This window comes from Onychostoma macrolepis, chromosome 07 (genome assembly GCF_012432095.1).
Source record: "Onychostoma macrolepis isolate SWU-2019 chromosome 07, ASM1243209v1, whole genome shotgun sequence".
NCBI lineage: Eukaryota > Metazoa > Chordata > Actinopteri > Cypriniformes > Cyprinidae > Onychostoma > Onychostoma macrolepis.
In genome coordinates this window covers 29272391-29293667 of record NC_081161.1, presented here as the reverse complement: position 1 = coordinate 29293667, position 21277 = coordinate 29272391, and the positions used below count along the sequence as shown (strand labels likewise).

Below are 21277 nucleotides of genomic sequence, written 5' to 3'. Positions count from 1 at the left end.
AAAAAGGATATAAAGTACATTAAAAGCAATTTAGTTCATGTGTTATATTTGTGTGAGGTGGAAAATAAAATTGACTGCACATCAAACTTGAGAAAGTTATATCAAAATTATTGGTGGTTATTTGTTTAATGCTTGCAAGTGGCACACAACAAGGCAGGAAATTATTTTGCTACAAAATTCTCTGGAAATGACACATACAAATGTTCAAATATGCATTTCTATTTATTTCCAAAGGCAATAGGTTTGTCATATTTGTGTTTTCAGAGTAAGGCATCAAAGGTTCATTTCAGATATAATGTCATTTATAACCTCTTTTGCACTCGAAATCCAACTGTGATTGTAACAACCACAAAAGCCTGCAGCAGTGTTGCATGGAAAAAAAAATTGCATCAATATATTTATTGGAAAACCAACAAAATCTGTTTCTTTAGTTGTAAACAACTACAACATTTTAGTTCAAAGTTCAGTTTCTCTTTCCAGACTTCATGATTGTAGCCCAAAAACTGTGGATTTCTGTGTGCAAAATAAAAATACATATTTGGGATAAAATGGACAAGCTGGACAGGCTTACGTTTCAAAACTATGTAAATTAAGCAGGTCTGATGAAAATGAATTAGTCTTTGAATTCTTCATATAAACATGTCACTACGGGAACTAATGGCTGTTAATGTTTCATGTCTATATGCTGCCCTCTCTCAAATAGGCCTCGGGTTCGTATCATTAATTCAACCATTCAACCACACACACACACAAGTGCGCATCTCAGCCTGCCTGTTAGACTTAGTGCTCAGCAAGCATTTCTTTCCGGCATGTTGTAATACTTAAGGGTGCCGCTGACTAAAATTTATACTCTAGTAAAAACTTTAGAGTTCACTCACTCCACTACAGGTCACAATATGCGTGTGTGTGTGTGTGTGTGTGTTTGTGTGTGTGTTTGAGAGAAACAGGCTGGTCGCATTCCCTTTGTGACTTTGGTGTAAAATCCCACGCACGTCTAATTCCATCTTGTCCACTGAGTTTAGCACTGAGTCATGGACAGAGATTAGATGGTCATATCCGTGAAATCCCGTCTTGTGAACCCTTTCTGTAAAATTAAAAACAGAAAGAGAAATTACCAGAAGTTCTAAATTACCGTAGTAGAGTATACCAGTCTAAATATAAACAGTAGCAGTCATATAATGCTGAAATATATTGGTACATTATCTAGATAATGGAAAGAAGAATGGAAATTCCGGCATTCCACTGTCACATTTCAGATGGACCACTGATCTGACCAAAGCCACTTTAAACACCATAGACACGCAACAGACTTTAACTAGTCTCCGTCTCAGACAAGCAAACCCATGAGCCGCCCACAGTCCATTTACTGACCATCTGATGAACTCTACACATAAAAATGGCAAGAGCTGGTAAAAAACGGCCTCTTTGGTAACAAAGTACTGTGTTGCAACAATGAGCGCTTCCGAGGAAGAATAAATCACTGGATTGCTTTGTGACGTGCTTGGAATCAAGTTTTGTTTGGATATCTAGGAGTAGAATTGGGTTATATATGTGACCCTGGACCACAAAACCAGTCTTAAGTCGCTGGGGTATATTTGTAGCAATAGCCAAAAATACATTGTATGGGTCAAAATTTTATTTTTTTTTATGCCAAAAATCATTAGGATATTAAAGTAAAGATCATGTTCCATGAAGATATTTTGTAAATTTCTTACCGTAAATGTATCAAAACGTATTCTTTGTTTAGTAATATGCATTGCTAAGAACTTAATTTGGACAACTTTAAAGGCGTTTTTCTCAATATTTTGATTTTTTTGCACCCTCAGATTCCAGATTTTCAAATAGTTGTATCTCGGCCAAATATTGTCCGATCCTAACAAACCATGCATCAATGGAAAGTTTATTTATTCAGGTGATGTATAAATCTCTATTTCGAAAAATTGACACTTATCACTTAGAATCTGTACAATCACATTCTGATCACAAAATCTATTTTTTTCTTCTTTTGTACATTCATTCACAAGTTTATTGTGGTATTCACTTTAGATATGAATATCATACTGTACATTTACATTTAGGACTTACAGTTGGTCACATATGAGTCAAACGGTCTCTTCCTTAGTAACTTTGTAACACAGTTTTGAACACAGACATTATAGTGCACTATCCAAACTTATTTTTTTGTAATTCATGAATGAAAACATTTTCCAATGTGATTTTGATGTACCATTTCCATGGTAATGCAATGTCTGATTTTAAAATGGGTTTCAAAGGATGAATTTTGAGATTTTAAGTTTTCAACTGATATATAATATAAAAGTAAACGTAGGCGTCCCACAGGGTGGACGGTGACAGTTAAGAGGTTAATAGTTTCTTTTGTCATCAGTTTTTGGGGTGTGTTCACAGTAAATTCATTTTGTGTAAATATGCTCCAATATAATTAAAGACACAAGAAAAGAAAGGTCATTTTAACAGTAAAAACAGAAGACACAGAAGAGTCGTGTCTGGTAATCAGTAATTGGTTGTAAGTAAATATTTTTCCAACTCAGTAATATAACTGACTGAGAGAGCTGATATCACATAGGAGAGCATCTGAACAGTTTTACGCTATTCACACACTGTAACCTCCCATTTTTATTGACTTTCCATAATAAAACAGTGGACCATTGGACAAGCAGGCTGATACTTGGTAAGCAAATGCACACAATGTCCATCAGTGCAAAGTCTGTATACAGTAAGGTGTTCTCTGTAATTTGATATGAAAATGAAGAGGCCTTTGTCACACGCCTACTACTTGCAACTCTGAACAGTAACACATTCACTTGTGCTTTTAGCTGGGTTTTACACTAAGACTCACCTGTTTGTAATCTTTGTGAAGTTTGGTGTACTGAAACATGTTGGACAGAACGGTGGAGGCGGCCCTGGCGGCTTTTAGCTTCCCAGGACTGAGACAGAATAAGAAGAAGAAACATGAGAAGCAATGCTGGGACATTGTGCTCTTGATTAAACAGCTAAATAATGCAACAGAATGTAGTCTATATTACAACAGTAGTGCAATGAGAGATGGTAGGTGAGGTCCAATATAAATGGATCATTAAGAGTATGATTTATGCCTGAAAATGTCAAGAAACCATGCTGATTTCTTATCATATCAGTTGGGTTACAGCTGAACTTCAAAGAAATGAAACTTTCTCACTTCAGGTTTATAGTAACAGGGCTATAAGCACCATAAAAGAACCAATATTCTATGGGTTTTCAAATGACAATTCTTACACTAGCGCCTTCAATCCTAAATATCTGATTACAAAGTTTAGTATCACTTTACTAAAAGCCATTATGAATAATGCATTATAAAAGTATTTTTAATGCAGTAATTATGCCTTGTAATGCACCTTATAATGCATAGCATGGTCTGATGAATAACTGTAACCACAGTTATGATGCATTACAATACTTATCTATTCTTTGAACACACTTTTAGAAAGTATAATGCATTGAAACACATGACAAATAACCAATTTTATAATCTGCAAATATTATAATGCATTTTAATTTTGGTCACAATTATTTATGAAGTGTTACAATACATTATAACATTCATTATGAATAACTTTATAATGCATTATACATAAGGTAAGTAAAGCATTATTTTAAAACAGTTATTTATTGTTAAGTGTAATCCTAAAATGCCACATTATTTCAACTCCATCACAGTAAATTTGCAATTCATACACAATTTTGACCTTGTTTTGGCCAGATTCGAACAGATTTTAGCCATAAATAAAAATATTCACATTTGTGACATACTTTTTTTTTTTTTCTCCTTCTGCATATGTAACCAATTTCTATCAGCTTTTAAGGACGTCTTGCTCTTTTCACTTTTTTCCTAGGACTCTTTGAGGAATAGAAAGTTCACAGGAACTGCATTTATTTGAAATAAAACTTTTTATATTAGTAACATTATAAACGTAGTTACTGTCATGTTTGATCAGTTCAGTCCTCCCTTGAATAAACATATGAATTTCATTCAATTTTTTGGTTTTTACCTGTTGTCATGAGATGTCTTAATGCTGACCAGCTTGGGTAGTCCATCAAAGTAAGTGATATCTCTTGCAGCTAGAGAGCTTCCTGTAACCAGGTTGTTGAGAATCCCACAGATGTTGACCACCACGTCACTAGAAGGTTCTTTCTGATGCCCATCGCTGGGGAGTTTGTTCACCAGAATATTCACCACTTTGGTAGCTATGGATGGGAAGCAATAACAAATTTAGCTGGAATTACACAAACAAAAAGAGTGAATGATATTTGTGTAGTGTGAAGGAGGCGCCCTGTGGCCCAGCGGGGGTGGATAACAGGGAAGCAGAGAACTGAGGTCAGGGTGGGGATAAACGGGCAGCGGATACTGGGAATGATACAAGTATGAGTCTGATGGGAGCTGAAAAGAATGCGTGGGAGTAAAAACAATTTGTAAGAGATCCATTTAACGGCGCACTCTGGGCAAGTGAGAAGAAAAATATAGTTGTAGTATGTAATGTAGTTGCGCAAAACTTCATGTAGGTTTCTACTGATCTAGACATTTTCTTTGCCAGAATGTTGAAATCTTGGCTGGGGTGTTTTACACATTAAGTTGTAATTATAGACAGAGAGCTGGAGCAGAAAGTCATTCACTAACCCATATCAGCTTTGTTTTTGCAGTGTCGGGAGAGGTTCCTCAGCAGACCCGTGAGAGAACGGAGCTCGGCATCTGTGGGGCTTCGCAACAGGTCAAGAATCACCGGCAACATCCGCTCCTGCTCCAGCGCCACACGGCTCAACACAGAGGCCCACTAACAGAGAACACAGGAAAATGGTGAGAGAAGAAAAACAAGAGAGACACCGAACAATCAGTTGTACAGTCAGCCAGATAAAACACAAAGAAACTTAAAGGTTAATAAAGGTTCCAAATGGGGGATTTCACAGAGATTTCTTAAGAGTGTAGGAGAACAGTGAGAAATGGAATGGAACAATTCTATGGAAGAAACATGCAGACAGAATAAGTGGGAGAGTTTAAGAATACACTGAACATTACAATCAGTGCTAAAAGTGACACATTAAATTACAGATAAGATTATGACATAACATATGATTGCATCTCACAAATTCGATTAAATATGCGTAATGGAATTCGGCTGTGAAAAGTATCCCACCCTGCTGTCGCCCGCTGTGATGTTCTGCAGGGCTCCTGCCGCTGCCTCGCGTGTGGCTGTGCTTGTTTCGGAGCTCTGCAGGATGCGGTTGTATAGAGCGACTATCTTAGGGTGCCACAGCCACTCTGCTCCTTTAGGGACTCGTGCCACTTCAGAGAAGGTAGTCAGGTCTTGATTCCTCTGATGGGACACATTATAACCTCATTAGTGACAGACTGCAGATATGAAGTATAATACCTCTAATGTTCAAAGGTTTGGGGTCAGTAAGATGTTTTATTTTTTATTCAGCAAATTTCTATTTATCAATGAAATTCTAAAAAAAAAAAATGTATCATGGTTTCCACAGTAATATTAAGCAGCACAACTGTTTTCAACATTGATAATAAGACATGTTAGAATGATTTCTAAAAGATCATGTGACACTGAAGACATTTTTTTCCAAAAAATATTAAAATAGAAAACAGTTATTTTAAATTGTAATAATATTTCACATTATTACTGTTTTTACTATATTTCTGATAAATACATATAGCCTTGATGAACATACTGTATATTCAAAGAATATCCTATAAAAAAAAAAAAAACAAGTTGAAAAATCAAATTTCCCAAGCAAGGTTAATAATATTGCTAATTCATTAAAATTTGTGTAGAAGTTTGAGTGACTGACATCTTTTGCTTTCTTGCTCTGTGGTGTGAAGCAGCCGATGGGGTCGTTGTGTCGCGTGTCCTGTGCTCGAGTGGGTCCTTCCAAACGCATCTGAACTGAAGCAGGGATCTCAGAGTACAGCTGGTACGAAAGGTTGCGCAGGACACATACACAGTTTTCTACTCCCTAGAGGCGTAGAATTACAGAATTACGATTTTAAATGCTTTTGGAAATTATGTTGTAGATTACAGCTACTGATGTCCTCGATTTAATATAGATTCCTTTTCTAATTGCCATCTGAGAACTAGATCTAGAATGTTTTCAATTGGCAAAGACACAGTTTGTGCACTGGCTCAAGGCTAGCATATTACATATGAATGTTGATTGCCAGGTCTGACCTTGTCCTCTCCTTTTCCCTCCTGTAGGGAGTTTTCAATGTATCCAACCAGAGAGTCTACCAGCCCTCGAGTGTCCCGCATCTGCTGCCTGGTTCTTTCATTCACTGAGCTCAGGTTCCTTCAATGCACATAAAAGGGGTGTTGTTAACATCAAGATGGGTTTTTTTTTTTCATGCATTTGTGTTGAAATATTTATAGCAGGTTAATCTTTATTGTGGCTATAAATCTTTCCAGTGGGAAATCTGACACGTTGTATACTCTTTGTCTGGTGTTTTTTACAAACTTGCATATTATAAACAGTGACAACCAGCCATAAACATTCATATTTAAGGTTGTTAACCAATGAAAACGTGCGACTGATTGGGTGTAATTAACTCTTATTTTTATTTGCTTTATTTCAGGTACATCCGTAACAAATATACAAGTACCTGACATAACACACAATAACAGGATTAAATATATATTCCGAAATATACGGTTTATAATTTTATATATATATATCTTTTTTTTTTTATGTTAAAATGAAGCATTCATTCCGGATACATTTTATGCTCCCACAATTTAAATATCTGGGGCATTTTACTACATTCGTTGACATTTTTGCCCCATGCTGTAGTTCATTGTTGACCATGCTGTGCTGTGCATGCAGGTATTTGAGCTTAATTGCATTTAAATGCATGCATGTATATGTGAGCTGTGTACCTGAGGCAGCCTGTGGTGTTGTAGAAAATATCAGCCTCAGACGCACTCTGTTGAATGACACCAGCATCTCCTCCTCCAGACAGAGGCACCAGCACTCGCTCCGTCAGCTCAGACAAACTCTCTCTGGCCAGCCTCTCCTTTAGACTGTCTTTAGAAGATAAGTTCCACAAAATGCCTACAGAGACAAAGAGAGAAAGAGAGAGAAATTTGTCAAAGACATTTATAATTTACATTATTTAGTCCTCTTTAATTGGTATAGCTTTTTGCTTGTAAATATAATATATATTTGTAAATGCTAATAAGGTGTAACAACTAATAGCCTATTACATTTGACTTATATCACAGTTTTTTGTTTTTTTAAATCTGACTTTCCACTTTGCGATAGAGGCTAATTACACTATGTGTAAATAGCAGTATTCTTTAGTGATATGCTATTTACACAGTGCAAATAGCTTTAGATTCTATTTATTCTATGTTAAAATAGCAGGATTCTGCTAATTACTTATTGCAAATATTGAATAAAAGGGTATAATTAATTGTGGCGAAAAACATTATTAGAGAAAAACATTACTTATTGCAAATAGTGGCAATTATCTGCACCTCTGCATTGTAATACATTATAAAATAGTATGCAATAACTTACTGAGTGTAATTTTTTAATTTTATTTCAAATTATTAAATGGATGCCACCTTACTGGGACAAAAGCCCTCCCTACACCTACCCTAACCCTACCCGATACTTTATGTTCAACTTTTTGATTATTTCCTTCATTTTTATTGAAAAATAAATGCTTTTCTGATGTGATTTGAAATTTAAAAAGGGAGAAAAAAAGTTGACCAAAAGGCACATTCGAACCCCAGTCGATCGTGTCAAAAGAAGTGACACACACGCTTTACCATCTACACCGCTGAATCTAATGACTGATGACCGTCTTTTGCAAATTTGACAATCTCAATCAACATTTGTGGGTGGAGTTAGTGTAAATAGCCTCTGCCAACAACATGGCTATTTGCACTTAAAACACTCTGATTTTTTTTTTTTTTAATATTCCCAACAAAAACAGTGGGTTGCTGCAGCACCCTCAGCACCCCCACTTCCTGCACCTCTGCATATCACCAGTGTTGGGCACGTTACTTTAAAAAGTAATTAATTATAGTTACTAGTTACTTCTCACAAACAGTAACTGAGTTACATCATTATAAAAGTAACTAATTACCTATTAGTAACTATTGCCTTACTTTAAAAAAAAAAAAAAAAATGTTCAAATGTCAAATAACTTTTATGCCCCCAATATTAAATATGTTAAATTAATTAAATGGACACTAAATAGAATAAAGTATAAAACATTGTACATTAATCTACACTATTTATCTACTGACACTTAGCATTAGTCAGTCAAGCATTATAATACCATAATTTAGCATTATATGATGATAGAACTTTAGTAATTAGAATAACCAAGTATGAATGCATATTTGTCATGATGACTGAACTTAGGACAGGTGGTGGTGGTATTGTTTGTCATTTAGTGATTCTATAAAAAAGGGGGGGGAAAATTGATAAGATAACAAATCTAATACGAATTCTACTACTAATAACAATATAAAATGCACTAAGGATTAACGAGCTGCTGGGTTAAAGAATATTAATTACGTAGTCTGCGTTCGCGCGAATTGATTTGCTGAAATCAAAACAGGGACGATAATAGGGACGATAGGTGAGCGCCAGCCAATGAGATTGTCATTTGCGCATTAGTTCCGCTTCACACTACAGTTTACGGTATGTCAAATACAGGTAGCCAACACTTCGCATCTATTCAGATGAACTGAAAAATACAATTATAATAATATTATAATAAATTATAGTAATGCCGCATTTTATTGCCAGTAACGGAAACAGCGTCGTAACGGGGGAAACTGTAATTCGTTTGATTACTCGTTACTGAAAAAATAACGCCGTTAGTAACGCCGTTATTCCCATCACTGCATAAGACTGCGTATGACTGCCCAGTCATGTTAAACTAATCAAGCATTAAAATTCAAACGCTGCAAAAAGTGCATAACTGAGAACTACTACACATATTATAGTAGTAATCTAGTAATATATTATCTATAGTAATATGTTAATATCTGATCAATGTGTGTAAAAATGATATTTTTTTTACATTTATAGTCCAAGTTCTTGAATGTTGTTTAGTATGGGGATGTTTACTACACAGAGCACTAAGCAGATGGTGTCTTTTAAGGTTTTAAAGCTAACACAGATAAGAATACAAGTCATAAAATGTCACTAAGAGACCTGGCAACCCTGAGTCCAGCAGGAAAGAATGTCAAGGATTGTTTACTAAGTGAGTGTGGGTGCATGAGGGGGTGGGGGTGATAGCAGAGCTCACAAAGCACAAAGGCCTCTGGGAGTCTACTTCCCACTGCATCTGAGACTTGGAGTGATTCCAGGAAACAGCCAGACCACTTTTTTCTTTTCTGCTCTCTCTTTGTTTCTCCAAATACACTCTCAACTCTCCACTTGTCTGCACTGACAATTCTGCTCCAAGTTGGATCACCCAACTGATGCAGGTGGACTTTTGTACTGAATCAAGACACGGTTGCCACTTTGTATTTGCAGTTCACAGTTCAAACAAACATATACTGAAAAACAAAACTCACACAAACATACCTGTGATATTTTTGCGTAGTTCATCATCGGGTTCTCTTAAAGCACCAATTAGTTTGCTAATGCCACCGGCTTCGATAAGTGCTGTCTTGTTGTCCATATTCTCGTAGATGAGGTTGCGTGTAGCACCTGTTGCATAGCGCTGAACCTCTTGGTTCTCGCTGCTAAACAGCTGTACTAATGCTGAGATGCCCTTCAAACTACGCACCTGTGCAACAAGAAAAACATCTAGTTTAGTTCTATGAGAATAAAAAAAAATATTTTTATTGCTTATCCTGATTCCTAAGTGATCCCATGTCTCTAAATCCCATTTTTGTGCTACAAACTTTATAGAAAAAAATCGTTAATCTCCTGAACATTTTTTCAGCCCAACATGGCAACCTGCTCAGACATCTGTCTATGTTTTGCTATGATGTGCTCTCAGGCGGAATGTTCTGCCCCCTGAGGTCCAGGATAAAGATTAAGGGCAGGGTGAAGGTATTCTCTCCATCTGGCTTGAGTGTAACATAACAATAGCAAAGAAAAAGCAGCTTAGCCTTGAGCTGTGCCGTGCTCCATTAATTATGCAAATATACATTTTGCTGACAACTAGATCTGTTTAAACAATTGGAGAGTTCCCTCTTTGACTTTATTTCTTTCCTTGAACATGGTTTATTTTTATAGATTCTAAAAGGAATTTTGGTCTTTTTGTCTTTTGACCACTCAACAGAGAAAGCAACCAACCACTTGAGGAGGATTCCCTCTGCGTTATTGTTTTACACAACTGGTTTTTGTACTTAGCCATCAGCTGTTAGGCATGCTGCCTTTTTCTTCAGTGTCTCACACCATGAGCTTTGAGTTTCTAAAACGGATTGTGAAGTTTGTGAGTTCAACTTTTTAAAACACGTCACTAGACCCAGTATTCTGTTCCTGTTGGATGCACTTCATCTAGCTGTTTTTGAAAGGAAGAACACATCCTGTGTGTACACCCTCTAATCCTGTCCAAACAGAGCTCTGTTGCTGCCCTGGACTGAAAGTCGCCGTATACAAAATAAGCAAATTGCTGTCTGCCCAGGATGGAACCCAAGGTAATGGTAAATATGACACAGTAACCAATCACAAAATTACACAATATCTCATTTTGTTGTTGATTTCGAGTTTTGAAGTTAAAAAAAAAAAAATCTAATATTAGTGGTTATTTGGAAAAAGCACAACAATATTAAATATATTTTACAAGAAGATTAATAAGAGCATGAGGTTTACAGACTCGTGTGAAATATAAAGGTAAAATTGGCTCTCTATTTGAATTTCTTTAGATCTTGCATAGTACAGTCTGTGTTATTTCCATAGTGTCCTTTGTTTCAAATGTATATTGCTGATCTGATAAATATATAACTATATATTTTTACCATGGTCTTGGCTTCATTGCTGTGGTAACACTGATGCTGTATGTAGGCTGCTCCCAACACCTGCATGGCAACATCAGTGGAAGAGATGTAACTGATTGCTGTAGTCATGTCCAGGTTATGAATTCTGTTCATTCACACAAAAACAAAATGGAAAGTGTTATAAATATATAATATAAAAATTATTTTAAATAACATATATTTAAAAATATTTAATTTGTGAGTCATAATTTAAAGTATAATTTAATACATTTCCATTCAAAGGTTTAGGGAAAGTTAGAGTAAGATTTCTTTTTTTTTTTTTTTGAAAGAGAAAATACTGGTAACACTTTACAATAAGGTGTCATTTGTTAACATTAGTTAATGTATTAACTAACATGAACAAACAATGAACAATGCATGTATTACACTATTTATTAATCTTTGTTAATGTTAGTTAATGAAAATACAGTTGTTCATTGATTATTCATGTTAGTTCACAGTGCATTAACTACTGTTAACAAGCACAACTCGTGATTTTAATAATGCATTAGTAAATGCTGAAAGTAACATTAACTAAGATTAATAAATGCTGCAGAAGTATTGTTCATTCTTAGTTCATGTTTACTAATGTTGTTAACTAATGTTAACTAATGAACCTTATTGTAAAGTGTTACCAAAATACTTTTATTCTGGGAAGGATGTATTACATTTATTAAAATTGACAGTAGTATGTAACAAGCCAAAAGTCTTTACTAACTTCAAATAAACAGTTGTTTTGAACGTTCTATTCATCAAAGAGTTGTTTCAAAGGTTTCACAACATACACTGAACAAAATTATAAACGCAACACTTTTGTTTCCCACCCCCCCATTTTTCATGAGCTGAACTCAAAGATCTAAGACTTTTTCTATGTACACAAAAGGCCTATTTCTCTCAAATATTGTTCACAAATCTGTCTAAATCTGTGTTAGTGAGCACTTCTCCTTTGCCGAGATAATACATCCACCTCACAGGTGTGGCATATCAAGATGCTGATTAGACAGCATGATTATTGCATAGGTGTGCCTTAGGCTGGCCACAATAAAAGGCCACTCTAAAATGTGCAGTTTTATCACACAGCACAATGCAACAGATGTCGCAAGTTTTGAGGGAGCGGGCAATTGGGATGCTGACTGCAGGAATGTCCACCAGAGCTGTTGCCCATGAATTGAATGTTCATTTCTCTACCATAAGCCGTCTCCAAAGGCGTTTCAGAGAATTTGGCTGTACATCCAGCCAGGCTCACAACCGCAGACCACGTGTAACCACACCAGCCCAGGACCTCCACATCCAGCATCTTCACCTCCAAGATCGTCTGAGACCAGCCACCCGCACAGCTGCTGCAACAATCGGTTTGCATAACCAAAGAATTTCTGCACAAACTGTCAGAAACAGTCTCAGGGAAGCTCATCTGCATGCTCGTCGTCCTCATCGGGGTCTCGACCTGACTGCAGTTCGTCATCGTAACCGACTTGAGTGGGCAAATGCTCACATTCGATGGCGTCTGGCACTTTGGAGAGGTGTTCTCTTCACGGTGGAATCCCGGTTTTCACTGTACAGGGCAGATGGCAGACAGCGTGTATGGCGTCGCATGGGTGAGCGGTTTGCTGATGTCAACGTTGTGGATCGAGTGGCCGATGGTGACGGTGGGGTTATGGTATGGGCAGGCGTATGTTATGGACAACGAACACAGGTGCATTTTATTGATGGTGTTTTGAATGCAGAGATACCGTGACAAGATCCTGAGGCCCATTGTTGTGCCATTCATGCACGACCATCACCTGTGCAATAATCATGCTGTCTAATCAGCATCTTCATATGCCACACCTGTGAGGTGGATGGAGTATCTCAGCAAAGGAAAAGTGCTCACTAACACAGATTTGTGAACAATATTTGAGAGAAATAGGCCTTTTGTGTACATAGAAAAAGTCTTAGATCTTTGAGTTCAGCTCATGAAAAATGGGGGTAAAAACAAAAGTGTTGCGTTTATAATTTTGTTCAGTGTATATTAAGTAGCATTTGATAATTTTACAATATTACTTTTTTTTTTTTAAATCAAACAATCTTTTGAATGGTAATGTGTGTTTAAGATGGACAAATAATTGATGTATCATCATGCGTTTAAAACAAAAGTTCTCATCATGCATATTGCATCGTATTTAATGCTTCTATGTTGTATATCTATATAGGCTTGAATTTTATGGACATGGCATAAGAACATGAATGGACTAAATGGTGTCAACTGACATCTTTTTTTTCTTCTAAGGAAATGACTGTGGCGCTAAGCTGATCAATTAAAAAAATAATTTAACATTACCCGCCAAGAGCATCTGTGGTTCCATCGGCCAATCCGTCATAAACGTCCACACCACGGCCGACACTCTTCATACTATGCACAGACCCCGCTCTCTTCATGGTGCCCTGGTAATGCCCAGCACCCATCATACCGGTTCCCCCAGTGGACATCTGCTGCCACTGCAGTGAGCTGCTGCTCAGCCTTTGCTGCTGTTGCTGCTGCACCTGACGATTATTTATGCGGCTGATGGTTCGGTGGGAAGGGCCTTTAAATGAATATTGATTAGCCAACTCCGCCTCCCTCCATCCTGTATTGTAACCTTCTCGCCCCAGGGTTCCACTGAGGGTGCGCTGTCTTTGCACCACATTGGGCGAAGAACTGTGGCTATAGGACGCCACCCAGTTCCCCACAGGAGATGGCTGCTGTTGTAACGTGAGCCCAGCCATTGCTGCCGCCTCCTGGTCAGTCCGACTCAGCGTCCTTGATTCCGATGTTTGCATCTGGTTGTAAGAGCCACTCAGATGTGCATCATCATGGTACATGTACGGGCGGCCCACTACAGCGGGCATAGGCACGCCATGGCTGATTCTTTGCCGAGTGCCCATTTCTACTGCAGAGCGAGAGGAAAATTCTCCCGCGTACTGAGACAGTCGAGGCGTCTGAGTAAAAAGGGAGTCATATGAATATAACAATTATTCAAAAAGCAACATTTTGTGTCTGATATGAGTGATTAAGCACATGCTAACTGCTCTTGCAGGCTCACTGCTATCACACAGAAAGGGTAACGTGGCCTCTGGTCCACCATTTGGCTCATGAGGTCTTGTGTTAGGAATGTTTCAGATGCACATTGGGCTCTGAGCTCAATTCCGCAGCTTGCGAGTATTGCACTTCACTTTCTAAACACAGCCCCCACAGGACAACGCAAAATACCGCATCATTGTGTTTGCAGGGTGCAGCCACACAGAGTGTCATTGTCAAGGGATTGTGGACTTTGCAATCAATCCAACAAATAACTATTCATGGATGGCTGTTCTGACCTGATTTTAATAGTGCTATCAGTGTAAAACAATATAAAATGATAGAATTTAACTCAGTATCTAACATCAAGTATTTGCCGATTGAAATTAACAATGTGATTTCTTCCTGTAAAAGTTGTTTGCACCGCGCTCTTCCGTCGCTCGATCTTTCGTTTAGGTGCGTTAATCCATTAAATCACTTATTATACAAAACCATGATCCGCACTCATATGAAATAGTCTTTTCTTTTCGTTTTATTCTACATTTATCACCAGTAGGACAAAGACACGAACATTTCAGCTCAAAGGCCTTCCTCAGTGTGTTTCTTCCTGTAAACAATTTGAATTCTGTCTGGGCTGTGAAATGATACGGAAGTATTATCGCAGGTCTATTGTAAAGCTTAATCCTTTACTAAAACAAACTCAGTTAGCATTTGCTTCAGATAAACGATGCAATTGGAAATGTAGTGAATGTGGTCACACTTACCGCCATTGTTCTGTTGCCATTGTAGATAACAGACTTGGAACTGAATCCAGGGGTTTTGGTTTGGTATCTTACAGTGGACGAGTGGCCGTCAAATTCTGAAAAAGAGGACAATTAAGTAAAATGTTTATGAGCATTTGTGTATACTCTTTGACTTTCACCAAAAAATGAAAATTCTGACATCGTTTGACCAAAAATGTTTTAATTAAAGTCTCAACTGTTTTGTTCATACAATGAAAGTTGGTGGTGTTCAAAATAACATTGGACCCTACTGCCTTTCATACATTTGTTTCACAAGAGCGAGTGAGTAAATGTCAAATTTTACATTTCAGAAAAACAAGTACAATCCAGAAAGATGTTATCTCCTGGGTGGCTTTCATTTGAATGAGATTTCTTCCAAAGTATTACATTGGTCAACAGTGACATAAGACCCAGTATGTCACCTGATCTTTGTTTGGCATTCAGCTCTCTGACTTTGTGCTTCAACAAATTTTTAGGAGATCGGGTTTCTATCAGTGCTTGGCTTCTCAACACAGTCTGCTGCAAATAATGCTGATCAGTTGTTCACATCTGATAGATATGTGAAAATACATTAGGTTTAAGCCTCCAAAACAAGCTCAAAAGAAGTTATTTCACGGATGAGGGGGAAGTCTGCTATAACAATCACACGGTAACAGAATGAAACAGAAGGAAAGGAGGATGACATCATAGGGTGGTCCTTTGTCATATTTTCAATGTTTTGAAGGTACTTCAGTGCTCTATTCTGTTCTTTACTGTTTTGCTCTGTTTTTCTCTTTCTTCCCTCTGTACACTGACTTCCACAGTCAAAAAAACAAAACAAAAAAACAACTGGTTGGAGTGGTTGATCCCTACATATAATAGAACCTTATGAAAACATTGTAGCAGCGGGACAGTAAGAAAACAAACATTCAACAAACCAATGTGAGTCAGCTCCATCACAGTACCACTGGACATAAGAAAATACAACAAGCCCAGGCTGGATTGAGAGAAGTGGAATGATTGAAAGATAAGGTCAACCATATTGCTCCTCCCAGAGAGAGATGAATTTCAGCTAGAGCTCCATATAAATGTGGTGGGACGTTGATCAATAGATGAAAAGAGCAGATTTGACACATCTTTAGAATGTTTATATGAAAAAATAAAATAAAAATACTGAACTCATTGGGTTTAAGAGTGTTAACCATCTATCTTAATATTTTATTCGTTTCTGCAACCTAGTTAAAACATTATGCACAACTAATTACAAGTGCTCCCTAAGAAGAGCTATCATTTTGGAAATAATAATGTTGAAAATGGTATGATAATGCAATCTGCATTTCCATAATCCTTCAAAATGTTTAAAAATTCTTCATTAGCGTCACACCCTCCTCCTCAAGCTTTCTTATCATAAAAACACATTAACACACACTTCCTGTTTCCACCAGAGTTTCTAAGCTGCCTAGGACGTCTGACAGGAAGACTAAAGGTCCAAATTAAAGTCATGGCAAGAATGTCTAAAGGTTCAAGACCTGACCACAGCTGTCTTTATTTTGATTAACTCTTAACTATAATTCTTAAAAATCAGCATTTTTTGAACTGGGTAAGATTTCAGACCTTTGAAGTGCACTGTATTGAGATGGTTCCCTGTGAGCCAGCAGATACAGAAGTTTATTAAATGCTAAATTCCTTCAGATTGGGGTGGAAGAGTGTTTAGGGGAAGATTACTTCTAAAATTGAAACATCTGTTTTGTTTTAGAGAGGATTGGCGTGACATGCGTCTTTGCTCATCTCCTCCTGTTTTTCAGTGAGTTAAGAGTACATACCAACATCTTAATTACTTACGTAATGTAATATAATTGGTATAGACAGGCTGTATTGACAGATATGAAGAGTTCAGATGCAAAAGCGCAAAAGTAACGTTTGAAATTTCTTCTAAAATGATCATTTTTTATCAGGCTCCTATTCTTTTCATTGCCATTAAAGTGAAATAACTGAACTTAAACATAGGAACCTGATAAAAATGCAAATTTTAGAAGAATTCAAAAGGCACTTTTACATCTGAACTCTTCATATTACAATGATTTTAAATACATTTATTATTAGAATACAGATTTTTTTTAAATATAAGTGTAAAAATGAAAAATACATCAATTAATAAATAAAAGAAAAAAACAATTACAAAAAGCATGGCAAATCTGTGCTATGACCACATAAGTCATGTGGCTGGTCGGTCTAAAATGTTCCATTACAAACCCATGTACAATAACAACATTCTAAAGTTGTTGCTGTTATTGATAGAGAAGTGTGAGCTTCTTATACCACACGCTCAATAAATCTCCACAATGAGTCTGAGGATGATTAAAACCCATGCAATCCCTACATTCCCTGGGAACTTGGTTATAAAATTTGAGAAATAGAGCATAAATCTTGATGACAATTAAATAGCGTGTACTGTGCACCATATTTTTAGGATAATTGCAAAGCAGCAGTTGGCTGTTATATGCGAATGAATGCACCTTCAAAGCAAGACAACTGCTTTATTCAGGGTTATTCTTTTCAGAAACGATTTAACATCTCACATCCTCCCATTCAAGTCTCCCATAAGCTAAAATAGAACTGGCCTACCGATAAAACACTCTGAACCAAATGGCAGGAAACTCTTCGGCAAAAGGACATGGAGGTGTGACCGAGAATGTAGCATAGACCAGGTCAAGTGTGTAAGCTGACTACAAAATGGAAAATGGAAGAAAAAAAAAAAATAATAATTTGTGTGGATGTTGCATGATAAATTACTAACTAACATATATATTAATATATGAAGATTTCAGATGCAAAAGCCTCTAAATGCCGTCTGAAATTTTCTTCTAAAATGACAATTTTTATTCAGGCTCCTATATTTATGTACAGTTATTTCACTTTAATTGCATAGAAAAGGACCTATACATTGCCATTAGAGTAAAATTACTGAACCTACACATATCAGCCTGATAAAAATGCTAATTCTAGATGAAAATTTCAGATGGCACTTAGAGGCTTTTGCATCTGAACTCTTCATATATTGACTTATTCTACTGTATATATTCTATTGCAAATTGCAGTTGGAAAATAAATCACTCAAGACTCTTAAAAATAAAGGTCCCAAGATGTTTTTCACAGTGATGCCACAGAAGACCCATTTTGGTTCCCTAAAGTTTTTATTTCATCTTTAGAAGCGTTTCCACTATAAAGAACCTTTGCAATGCAATGGAAGGGTTCCGTGGATGTTAAAAGTTCTTCAAGGAACAATGGATACAAATAAAGAGCCTTTATATTTAAGACTGGAGGACAGCAGCAGAGTCATTTCGTCTTCTTTTTAAAAGGTCATGTCCAAATCCGTTCTCTAACATTGACCAGATCCAGTTCTCCAAGTCACTTATTGTGATTAGGGTCAACAATAGGGTCAAAGGTTAAATGCCTAACATTCCTCTCGCTAACAGGCATCCCAAAAGCTATAGTTTCTGCCAGATTTTTTCAAGTGATACTGGGAACGTTGTTTCATATTCATAATAATCAGACTTTTGATTTGCAATCACAAGTGTGAAAAGTGAAATATTAAGAAAGAAATGGACTTTGCTGACTTTCATGAGATCTGCATACGTCTAGAAGTATGATACTATACTACTAGCTACGTTCCTTAGGTTCCTATTCCTGTTAATTTGTGATTTTTAATATAATGTTTGACTTGCCTGCTTCTGTTAAGCATTAGTAAAGTTATATTTCAGCCACATTCTTGACAAGAGAAAGCTGTACTTATACAGGGCAGTGGGGGTGGGGTGCTGGGGAGGTGGACAGTGAGGTTTGCCCTAATTTCTACCTGCCTTTCTAAGCCAGAGAAGAAAGCGATACCTTTCCCATGGGTTATCTCCTCCTCCTCCTCCTCCACAAACATCCACACACACACACACACACACACACTGCTCGCAATGGCTTACATTTCTAAATCACGTGCTGAGTGATCCATTTTACACATTTGCATTTGAAAGCATCTATATATCTTGTCAAGGTTTCATTAAAGAACAATGGGCCGGTTTTCCATTCATACGAGCTTATGTAACATTTACAAGTTTAACTTCATTCTATGAGGGCCAACATGATTCAGGAAAGTGTCAGGATATCAGTTGTTCCAATGTCCTGTTTTAGGGGGTTCCCAGCAGTGGAATCCAACCAAATCCAAAACAAAATGAATGAAATGACCGCTTGAACACACACACAAAAAGTCTGTTTTTTTGTCTCCTAACAAAGCAACATTACAAGCATGCTGGAAAACCAGTGTGTGCACTTGCAGCAAATGCAATGACTGTGGCCAAAACATGAAGACCAAACAGATATTTGCATTCTGATGCAAAACAAATCCTACCAGTGTCACTGAAAGTCGAAGCAAAGCTATCGTGCTCACAAGTTCAGCTATTGTAGGAATGTTCTGCTTATACATTTCTGCTTACTTAAATTTAACAATATATTATAGAATTAGTCCGCTATAGTATTCGTTTTATTGTGTATTTGCATAACTACTAGTTTGATAATCCTTGGCTTTGGAATGAGAATATTTGAATTTTAAATGAGGAAAAAATTGTTATAAAGTCAATAAAAGGCTTGTATTTATTTACTCTGTTTTTAAAAATGATAACAGCAACTGTGTGTTTATAATCATCTTAAAGGACAAAAAAAAAATCCCTAATATTACAATTTTGTATGGCTATTCTAATACTGTCACCTAAAATAGTAGGATATTGCTTAAAACTGTACTAAAGTTAAAAAGTTTAAGTTTAAAAGGATCATCAACAGGTTCTGCTCACCTGTGGAGGCGTTGAGTCGGGATGAGGATGAGGATTTCTCCGCCATGCGCTGCTGGACCTGCTGCTGGACGCGTCTGGCTTTAGATAGCTGATCTCTCCTGGGATGGTCATCGGTCGGGATCGCATATGTGGTGACCGAGGTGCTGGGCTGTAAGGCGGAAAAGAACAGGCCCTCAGTGGCCACAACAGCACTCATCATGAAGTCCGACAACTCGCTTCAATAATTAGACAATCCAAACTTTTTTTTTTTTTCTATCCGAAATCCGCGTTCCGTTGGAAACTATGTTGCTGGGTTTTTTGCCCCCGCGAATGTTCTTAAAGTATTCCGATATCAACCGAAAGTAATCTGGCCGCGGCGCAGGTCAAACGAGCAGCGCCTCGTACACTTGATCTGTCCAGCTCTGCGTAGGCAGCTGTGAGCTACTGTCGTCAATAGATACAGAGATTGTGTAGCCGGGGCGGAGCCTCCTCATTCACCATGCTCTCAGCACTGAGATATGCATTTATCAGCCCCAGTTTAGAGTTACAGAGGATATATGAGCTCCACCATGCAGATTCGGTCCTCACCTAAAAGTATCACGGTATGACCAAGTTTTTGACATGATACTACAAGCATATCATGCTTTCCTCTGAGTGAATGGTATTTGAATATGGTAGCCTATATATCACTGATGTTTTTGGCATGATACCATAGACATATTATGGTTTTCTCAGTTTAAACTTTAATTACAATGGTATTTGAATATGCTAAACATTAAGGACCATGATAAATATCAAAGTATCATTGTATTACCATGTTTTTGACATGGTATCATTAGAATATCATACGTTTCTCTGAGTAAACTTTAATTACAATGGTATTTGAATATGGTTTCAGGACAACTGTATATATATATATATATATATATATATATATATATATAAAAGAAACATGTTAATATCATCTTATGACATCATAGTACTATAGTACCTATAATAATAATATAATAATAAAATAATAATAATTAAAAATATAAGGAATTCAACATTACATACCTTTTGTAATGGTATGCAATGTTGAATTCCTTATATTTTAAATATATATATTTTTTAATTCTGTATATTCTCACACATTTTATTTGTTTTAACTACTATTAAAAGTGGCCAAGTTCTTTCATCGTATAGCTTGAAGGGTTTTTTTCCTCCAAAAATAAGTTACAAAAAAGTACAATGGCATAACCACGAGATACATCATTTTTTTTTATCACTTTTTAATCAATCTAAATTAATTAATATATTTTGTAAATATATAAATTAAACACCTGGAAAAAAATTACTCACCACTAATACGGAAGACTTTGGTTTCATTGTTTGATATGTTCCTTGTTTATTTTTCCTTTGGTTTTCGAGAACAAGGCCTCACAGTTTTCCTTTTATAAGCCCCTTTAGCTTGTCTCTCTTTCTTCTCTTGTCTTTAACTATTCTGTTTAAAGAGGAGTAACTTAAAATGTCTGTTACCCACCCAAATTCTGACATTGCATCATCTCTCCTCCCAGGAACTTCAGTTAATCCTAAAAAAAGATAGGAGGAAAAATGCAGCGTTCTAAAAATCCCACTTTCAGGGGGAGAGGATGTGCAAACTGTTTAGTCAACAGGCTG

General features: G+C 36.7%; 1 protein-coding gene across 3 annotated transcripts; it reads right to left on the bottom strand.

Annotated features, from left to right (window-relative positions):
- Positions 1-203: 203 nt before the first annotated feature.
- On the bottom strand, positions 204-21112 carry pkp3b (plakophilin 3b). Of its 3 annotated transcripts, XM_058782381.1 has the most exons (14): positions 20960-21112; positions 19640-19787; positions 14808-14902; positions 13327-13964; positions 10992-11115; positions 9607-9811; positions 6933-7107; positions 6231-6348; positions 5854-6018; positions 5187-5366; positions 4673-4826; positions 4047-4242; positions 2858-2945; positions 204-1084 (listed from the first exon to the last, which is right to left on the bottom strand). In XM_058782381.1, exons 1-14 carry the CDS (start codon positions 20984-20986, stop codon positions 1043-1045), a joined length of 2355 nt encoding a protein of 784 aa, XP_058638364.1. In that variant the 5' UTR covers positions 20987-21112; the 3' UTR covers positions 204-1042. The 3 variants fall into 3 exon arrangements, with proteins under 3 accessions (XP_058638364.1, XP_058638363.1, XP_058638365.1); XM_058782380.1 differs by lacking the exon at positions 20960-21112 and having other exon boundaries at positions 19640-20069; XM_058782382.1 differs by lacking the exons at positions 204-1084; positions 2858-2945; positions 20960-21112 and having other exon boundaries at positions 4100-4435; positions 19640-20069.
- Between the last annotated feature and the right edge of the window lie 165 nt (positions 21113-21277).